At 35.2% G+C, this 8,612-nt stretch overlaps 3 protein-coding genes across 6 annotated transcripts in view; 2 read left to right on the plus strand and 1 right to left on the minus strand.

Moving 5' to 3' along the window:
• Positions 1-731, plus strand: part of LOC128886030 (uncharacterized) — a 14,900-nt gene extending 14,169 nt beyond the window's left edge. For all 4 annotated transcript variants that reach the window (XM_054140551.1, XM_054140552.1, XM_054140553.1 and 1 more), the window contains exon 19: positions 515-731. In XM_054140551.1, coding sequence (XP_053996526.1) covers positions 515-719 — 205 coding nt within the window. In that variant the 3' untranslated portion in view covers positions 720-731. The remainder of the gene's footprint in view (positions 1-514) is intronic.
• A 1,028-nt stretch (positions 732-1,759) lies between these two features.
• On the minus strand, positions 1,760-4,543 carry LOC128886038 (myb/SANT-like DNA-binding domain-containing protein 3). Its single transcript, XM_054140563.1, has 3 exons — positions 4,179-4,543; positions 3,686-3,906; positions 1,760-2,152 (listed from the first exon to the last, which is right to left on the minus strand). The coding sequence occupies exons 1-3, from the start codon at positions 4,442-4,444 to the stop codon at positions 1,767-1,769; spliced, it is 873 nt and encodes a 290-aa protein (XP_053996538.1). The 5' UTR covers positions 4,445-4,543; the 3' UTR covers positions 1,760-1,766.
• Positions 4,544-6,396: 1,853 nt separating this feature from the next.
• LOC128886041 (TM2 domain-containing protein CG10795) lies at positions 6,397-7,930 on the plus strand. Its single transcript, XM_054140565.1, has 3 exons — positions 6,397-6,720; positions 7,058-7,139; positions 7,388-7,930. Exons 1-3 carry the CDS (start codon positions 6,519-6,521, stop codon positions 7,662-7,664), a joined length of 561 nt encoding a protein of 186 aa, XP_053996540.1. The 5' UTR covers positions 6,397-6,518; the 3' UTR covers positions 7,665-7,930.
• Positions 7,931-8,612: the final 682 nt, after the last annotated feature.

Consider the following 8,612-nt stretch of genomic DNA (forward strand, 5'->3'; position numbering starts at 1 on the left):
TATATATATATATATATATATATATATATATATATATATATATATATGTGGTAGAAAAATGATAAAAGTAGTTGGACAATACGCTTACATAATATAAAATATAGGAAGTTATTAGCCATAGATGAGCGATGACCATTATGTCAAACAATTTTTCATCCATGACTAATAACTTTCTACACTTTACTGTATAAAAATACTGACTAACCGTGGGTAATTTTTATCATTTTTCTGTCGTTCGTCCCATTGTTTCCAAAGAGAACCAGCAAATAAAATAGCTAAAACATTAAGGATGCTTCGTCGAACTTTCATTGTTATGAAACGTGGTGGAGACTTCTATAAAATATACGATATTTAGCTTCCTGTTGCCTTTATAGCAAAATTGTATATACCAAATTTATTGAAAATTAAATTTTGGAACCTTCTTGTTCCATACAAATCTTCGATAGAGTCAAAGATAACCGAGATACCACCCTAACTAACTGAATTAACACGCTCGTAATTATTTTATTTCCAGGTCGATCTCCAGATCCATGAGCAACGTGATTAGTCAACGCGTGAGCTCATCGTCTACAGCTCTGGAGGGTGCCGTGGGATTGTCGTCCAGCAGAAGGACTGGCTTCGACCCCAGCGAACCTATTTACACCGATCCATCGCTCTTCGAGGTCGCTCGCTGCTCGTCGCCTAAACCTGCACTCAATGATAACTTCCATCTGATGTAAAATAAGGGAAACTTACGTACTTAAAATTCTAAACGAAACTGAGGAACGTTTACAAATGGAAACATCGACAAGTTCAAGTTTGAATCATGTAACTTTTGGATAACGTTCGATCTCAATACTATTATTTAACGATCTGCGTTAGAGTTCTTAGTATTTTTAAATAAATCTCACACTCTCATTGAAAGGCTAAGAATACGAAGTAAGACAGCTACGTTCACTGCTAGTCAAGTTCACTGACCACTGCCAGCTACGACTGCCGTGTCAATAAATTGACAATGACATTCACATTCGTTAAAATCGCTACAATAATATGAAAATGAAACTGCTTTTGTGATTTCCTCAACTATTTTTATATACACACACAAATATTATAATCGTACAGACCTGTTGCCTTGCAGTAAGACTACGCAATATTTGCTTATAATTAAATATTGAGAGAAAACGTGTAAAAAAAAAAATGTTGTAGGGAAGTTTTCTATTTGTGATAAATAGGAAATCAAATAACTCTCCTATAGTCGGTGCAGAATCGACTGGCAGCTCAAGACCACGTCCCCATCACAGCTAGGGATAGTTAACAGTATGGTGGGGGTAGCCCTTAAATAGCCACTAATTCGCTCTAATTTGGTTTCAACTATAGTCGAGAATTTCATCCAGGAAAGTCTAGCAAATATTCACTATAAGTCGATGTTCTCGGAACTGTACTACAACATTCTGTTCATATCTCTAACATTAAGTAATCACGGAATACGAGAGTATTTTCGTTGTCAACGGAGAACCTGTAGAACATATATTCCTATCCACGAAAACGGAGAGCTCTCTATCTTCGAATTAAAAAGAAACTATCAGAAAATCGTCGAGTAGCTAGCGTTACGAACTTTTATTTATTACGACTATATTTCAATTGTACCTAGAGTAGAAATAAACAGATACAACAGAAAACACGTGGAATTCGATCGTTTCCAATCCAAGGATGTCTTCTTTGTCTATCAAAGCGATCAACAAGAACGTTACGCATTACAGTTTCTATACACTAATCGCTTCCCCGAGTCAATCCTCTTTTATTCGATCGAGCTTGTACGTGAAAAGAACCATCCTCAGTCTGGCTTCCTCTTTGCGATAGTGAGCCTCTTCCAATTTAATCCGAGCCTCCTCTTTCAACATAGCAGCGATGTCGACCTTCATCTGTGCTTCCGACAGGGCCAACGAGTGGAGTTCCTCCTCTCTATGCAGAGATCTTTTCGCTTTACGAGGCTGCTCGTGAACGATCGAAGGCGAGATCAATGTTTGCCTTGGGTTCGATTTATAAATCTTATCATTTCCTTCGGGTGTGTTTCCTATGGTTGGGGAATTCGAATTTTGGACTGATTTGTCGTAACAATCGCCCATGGGACCGTGGGGTAAATGGTGAGGATCGACTTTATTGATGAGAGAATCTGGGGCAACGAACAAATGTAAATTGTTAATGGTATTGAAGGCACAGGGTTCATCGGGCGCCATCTATAGCCAGACGGCACATTTTGTGCATTTGCGATATAAACGAATATAATAAAATGAAATAACATTATTATACAGGGTACGTTTACGTGTAAGTTCGGACATACGCAGGGTGTCAATTCTACAACAAAATTTCCAACAAAAAATTACTCTTAGACATTTTCTTTGTGTCGCCTTATTCTCGAGAATTTTCACTTTTAATATTTTTTCTGTGTTTTCGACTTGACAATCTTTAAACGACCATAACTCCACCAAATTACAGTGTAAACTTAAACCTAAGTATACCACTCGAAAGAGCGTTAAATTTACCATCTCCCTGATGCCGAATCAAAATTTATTACGTAGATTTAACAAGAGAAAAAGTAAGTCAAACTTTGCATTGTGAAAATTTTAAAAAATTTAACTTTTTCTCTATCCGTTTTTCGGTTTCAAAGACATAGTTGTTTGGCGGGCACTCTTCGGGAAAAAATTTTCTCGATGTCTCAGCTTTTGAATGGTATTGCCAAAAAAAATTGTATGATGGTATTTTAGGGAGAAAAATACGTTTAAATACAGAAAATCGTGGGTTTTTAGGTGAAAATCGATATTTTTCAACAAAAATCGACTTGTCACTTTAAAATTAACTTGACATCGGGTTTGATGTATTTTTTAGTGACACTCCCGAGCCTCCCCAATTAGGAAAAAAACTGATTTTTTGACACCTCAAGCCTCTCCCAGCCGTGTGTAGAGCCTGATTGCGAGGTGAATAATGTGTAATTGCTTTTGAACATGTATCCATAGAGTTTTCGTTTTTAGAGACTATTTAATCAAAATCAATCTCGGTGTACCGATAAATGATACAAAGATTGGAACATGATCGATTTCACAAAGCGAAAAATCAATGTTTTCGGCGTAGGAGAACCGATAAATTTTGAATTGAGGAGGCGGACATTTTGAACGCTTTTCTGCATTTAAACATAATTTTCTCCCGAAAATACCACCATACCATTTTTTTTGGCAATACCGTTCAAAAGCTGAGACTTCGAGGAAGTTTTTCCCGAAGAGTGTCCGCCAAACAACTATGTCTTTGCAACCGAAAAACGAATAGAGAAAAAGTCAAATTTTAAAAAATTTTCACAATGTAAAGTTTGACCTAATTTTTCACTTGTTAAATCTACGTAATAAATTTTGATTCGGCATCAGAGAGATGGTAAATTTAACGCTATTTCGAATGGTATACTTAGGTTTAAGTTTACACTGTAATTTGGTGGAGTTATAGCCGTTTAAAGATCGTCAAGTCGAAAACACAGAAAAAATATTAGAAGTGAAAATTCTCGAGAATAAGGCGACACAGAGAAAATGTCTAAAAGTAATTTTTTGTTGGAAATTTGTTGTAGAATTGACACCCCGCGTGTGTCCGAACTTATACGTAGACACCCTGTATTAATCAGGAGGAAGTAATCGGAACGAGAAGGAAAGGTAAGAAATATAACCTGTATCTTTACAATAGTTTTCGTCTTTTAAATTTTTCGTCGAAGGTTTCACGGTATGGACACTTTGCAAGGTAAAGGGTTCAGATTCCTTGGGCTCGAACATGACGTTTGGGGGCAACCCCACGCTACCAGATATGGGAGCTTCCGTCACGGAGTTTCTATTCTCCCAGTATTTTGACCGTGCGTGATCCTTGGACAGCTGGCAGAAACTCTTCGAGACCCTACGGAGAAAAAATATCACGTACAAATGAAGGTAAATAAATAAATTACACAGGTATTCAAACTTCACTTCAGCCGTATACTTCGACCATAACTTTACGTACGAGGGAAATATTTTTAAAACGCAAAGCTAGCCTCGTTTGAAAAAAATTATTTTCTATGGTATTTCAACAACAGAAACGTTTGAAATGGTCATGACGAATGGAACACCCTGCACATCGACCTTCCAGCGTGTTTACAAGAAAGCGAGAGTTTATGAATGCGTTGTAATTACCGTAACTTCTTTTCCTCCCGATTTCGTTTGCAAGCTTTCATGTTTTCCCAGCAGCGCCTTAATTGTACAGCGGAACGCACGCCTTGCGGACCTACCATCGAGTTGTATTCGTTGGCAAGTTGAGACCAGGCTGATTTCCGTTTGCACATTGATACAGGATCGGACTTCTTCTCTTCTATGTCCTCGTATTTGTTTATCAACGCGATCAGAATCTTGCGTTCCTCGAAACTGTACGTTTTTCGTGTACTCTTCAGCGACGAAGCCATTTTAAAGCGGTGGAAATGCTAGACTATCGTCGCCGACTTCTACTGTTTATCTTTCGATGGAAGCACAACTTAATGGCTAAAATCATTGTACAGAGGGAATCGTCTATCGCAACTAACGTCAAGATGAGTTCGATCGAGGAATCAATGAATGATTTAATAATAACTTGGCCTGTATACTTGAATTTAATATATTGCCAAATAATGAGGGACAACTTGGGTACTCGATTCTAAATATACGTGCATTAACATACAGTGGGTGTAGAAAGTATTCGTACACCGATCAATTTCCAAAAAAACTATGTAAAATTGTAATTTATTAACTTATTTTTAATAAACAATGACATTCTGCATATTCTCGAAAATCTCAAGAATAAATAGATTACAAAAAAAAATAGCTATTTATGTAAGTTGCGAAATTAACAAGAAAAAACAATTAATCGATAAAAATATTAAAGCAATAAGTATTCGCACAACTGTTTAATTTTTAAAACTTCATTAAAAAAAAGAAATTTACATTAATTTATAAATATGTAATACTTCCTTCGTGGGATTTCCTTTTGATTTTATAATTATTGGAACTCTTCTAAGCATTAAATTAACTAAATTATTAATTAGAAGTTAATAAGAAGTGAGATCTTTTTCCATTTCTCTATTAGAGCCTTTTTTTAAAGTACTTTCGCATTTTTGTTGTTAATTTCACAAATTATATTAACTAGTAAATGTCGTTTGTACTATATTTATTTTAGAGATTTCTGAGAATATCTAAAATATCATTGATTTTAAAAAAGAAGTTAAGAAACTACAATTTCACACAAAAGTTTTTTAGGAAATTGATCGGAGTACGAATACATTCTACACCCACTGTAAGTTTAAATTGGATTAATATTTACCAGTATTTATTTTTTGGACTGATACTGGTTCAAAGCACGTTTTCATAATAAAGGAAATGACGCTACCGACGCTACTGAAAGAAGGATGGTGTCTTCATCTACTCGCAAGATGCTCAAACTTGTAGAAGTATAATTCATGATTGTCACGAATAGATGGCGCCACGAGATTGAAAAAACCGCGAGATGATTCAAATGTTCCAATTGTAATATAATCAATTCGATGCACAGATCTTAATTAAATATTAGGTTGTCCCAAAAGTTTCTTCCATTTCATTAATAAGTAATACGTACACAATATTTTATGTCTAATGTTACATTATTAAATTGCGTACGATTCATTTTGCTCCAGTTGTCTATTTATATAAACACTGCCACAGAAAATAATTGAGTGCAAGTCACGGAAGAAACTTTGAGGACAACCTAATACGTGTATCACTTTGAGGATGATTTCTGATTCATATAATCAATATCTTGTATGTTTTATTTAGATTGCATATGCACGAATGGATTAGAACTAAATGATACGTATCTCATAAATTTGTTGTTTCATGATATATAATAAGAAGTATTCTCTCGAATAATGCGTTTAATTTTTCCTTCGTCGTTCGAATATTTTGTCTAGATAAGAATTTTACCCAATTCTGCGCAAAATATATTCATAAACACATGTCCATTCATGTTTGTAAACATGAAAGTTTTGTTTATGAAAATACAACGTGAAACATATGTTTACTTACAGTATTACGTTGATAAAGAGCAAAATACGTGTCCTATTTGAACATCTCTCTGATATCTTGTGTTCTTCAATCTTTGAAAAGTCACAGAACGCGAACCTTCGCTTCGCGATTGTTTTGTTGTGTTACCAAAAAAAGAAAAGAGAGTTTTGCACACTTTAACACTTTAGACAATCGCGCAAGAATTCACACACGAAACTAATATTATTTACATGTTCAAACGAAAATTTAATCGCGTCGTTTGGTAGCTGTTGCAAAAGCAGAACTGGCGGGAAAGGAAAAGAGAATGTAGTTCGTAGACTTCTCTAGTAGCTGGCGCCAGGAGTAAACTATTTTAATGGCAGTGCGTTCAAAATACAACAACATGCATACGGTATCGCAAAATTACGGAAGACGGTGAATCAAGTGACAGGTGTGGTAATCGCAGTAAATGTTGTAAAATGAAACGGCATGTTTCACCTGATGCGATTTCTTAGCGGACTCGTTTTGCTTGTTCTCACGATACCGCTGGGCAATGGTGCGAATAAGACATATGAGATCGACTGCAATAACCTACGAATGGGGCAGTACATCTGCCCTCATCCCGATTATGATTTCATAGATCCAGAAACGCAACAACCGAAGGGTTGCACCAAGGAGAATAAAGCCAAGGGTGAGTTAAATCTGTTTCGTTTCGATATACCTTTTAAAATAAAAAATAGTTCAACCTAACCTGTATCTAAAAAAATGCTGACTCTAAGAATTCGATCGTACAATCTTCGTCATTATCTCTATACAAGTTTCGTTACTATCTCGATACCAGGGAAACGTTCAACTTCATATTTAGAAGATAATATTTTCAAGAATTAAGTTTTATGATCATTAGTTTTGGAATATTTCTTCCTCCCCTCCTCTCGTCCTCTTCATTCATGGATTCAATATTTTCTTCAGTTTCTGTTGTTTTGTAAGATATGAGAGCATTAATTATGTAATTGTTATGTTCTTGTCAGTGTTGTGTCTGGCTGCAGATGGCCTCATTTGTACAGAAACACAAAATAATACGTTCAAGAAGGACATTCCTTGTAAATGGACGTAAGTATATGATATTACATAAATATAAATACTACTATTTTCATGCTTTCTCAGCCAACAATACATGATCTAAAATTACTCATAAAACGAATTCGTATTTTTGGAAAGTAAACAGTCATTGCCCAATATTTTGAAGATAGAATTACAATGAGCAATAGAAAAAGTACACTTTAGTATCCATGTTTACAACTTACATATGTGAGATAATATGTTAAATAAAATTCCCGCTTGTATTATGTTTTTTACAGAAATGGATATTCCTTTGAAACATCATTGTTACTCTCTATATTTCTTGGTATGTTCGGAGCTGATAGATTTTACCTAGGGTATCCAGCACTGGGCTTGCTTAAGCTGAGTACTTTAGGATTCCTCTTTCTCGGCCAATTCGCTGATGTAATACTTATAGCGACGCAAATTGTAGGACCTGCAGATGGTTCTCACTATGTGATGCCATATTATGGTGCAGGAATTCATATCATAACAAGTAATAACTTTACATACAGAGTGCCACAATATGACTGCTGAAAACGTTCTAATTGGAAGTTAAAATGATAATTACTCTGAAAATTGTACAGTCCCTGCTTCTATCACGAGCAACGATATGCAATCCTAGAATCGAGTCCTATTTCAACATACCTGGAAGCAAATTGCTGTCTATGCTATTTTAATGAGCAAACAAAAAAAATCCTCTTGTAGATATGTAATTCAACGAAACATTGTATATACAGATTTGTTACTGACTTATTATCTCTATTGCCACTATAGTCGTATATAATAAATATTTGTTTTTATTTCTGTGTTTTTCTCATCCTTCTCCCATTTTACTACGAACTAAATACTACGAAATATTGCGCTTACGTTGATTTATTTCGTCCCAATTTTTGTTGTTATCGTGCACTATCTTCGATATCACAGGATCTTAATTGGCCTTGAAATATAGAACGTGCTTACCGATCCGTTTTGTCACGGTTGATTGCATACAAACCTTAATTAAAACAATAACACGTAAACTTTTTTCACCGACCGACAATATACAATTTACCACAAAGAAGTTGTTGGTCTTACTGTACGCATTTTCGCGTTGTCAAAAAATGACACGAAGTGACGTTAATCGTATCGTCTCTTACGGCTAACGTCTGTATTTATCACGCGTAATTATTATCGAGCACGTCTTTGATATAAAAATGCCAGAACGCGTTCCCATCGCTGCCATAAAACTTTTGGAAACGACGAAAAAGAGTGTATGGTCACTAGTCGGCCACGAGCAAACCTGTAAAGTACTTATAAATCAACTAACGCAAACATGAAGAATTTCATTTTATTTCTATTGCTCCATAATCTAGTCTCGATCGTCGTTAGCCAACCAGTACAAAAGCTACTCGTGAGTGATGAATCATTTTCAAATTGTTTATAATATATTTTATGATAGTAAAATTTGAAAATTCAATATTCATTAAGTATCAAAAATGTGTA

The sequence above is a fragment of the Hylaeus anthracinus genome, unplaced genomic scaffold (genome assembly GCF_026225885.1).
Source record: "Hylaeus anthracinus isolate JK02 unplaced genomic scaffold, UHH_iyHylAnth1.0_haploid 11982, whole genome shotgun sequence".
In the NCBI taxonomy this organism is placed as follows: Eukaryota; Metazoa; Arthropoda; class Insecta; order Hymenoptera; family Colletidae; genus Hylaeus; species Hylaeus anthracinus.

Bases quoted from the DNA above. Each gene is read 5' to 3' on its own strand.
- LOC128886041 (XM_054140565.1), top strand. From the start codon at position 6,519: ATGTTTCACCTGATGCGATTTCTTAGCGGACTCGTTTTGCTTGTTCTC. The intron at 6,721-7,057 runs GTGAGTTAAATC...TGTTCTTGTCAG, and splicing joins CAAGGAGAATAAAGCCAAGG to TGTTGTGTCTGGCTGCAGAT. The intron at 7,140-7,387 runs GTAAGTATATGA...TGTTTTTTACAG, and splicing joins GACATTCCTTGTAAATGGAC to AAATGGATATTCCTTTGAAA.
- LOC128886038 (XM_054140563.1), bottom strand. From the start codon at position 4,444: ATGGCTTCGTCGCTGAAGAGTACACGAAAAACGTACAGTTTCGAGGAA. The intron at 3,907-4,178 runs GTAATTACAACG...TTTTCTCCGTAG, and splicing joins CGGGAGGAAAAGAAGTTACG to GGTCTCGAAGAGTTTCTGCC. The intron at 2,153-3,685 runs GTTATATTTCTT...TCGTTGCCCCAG, and splicing joins AAACTATTGTAAAGATACAG to ATTCTCTCATCAATAAAGTC.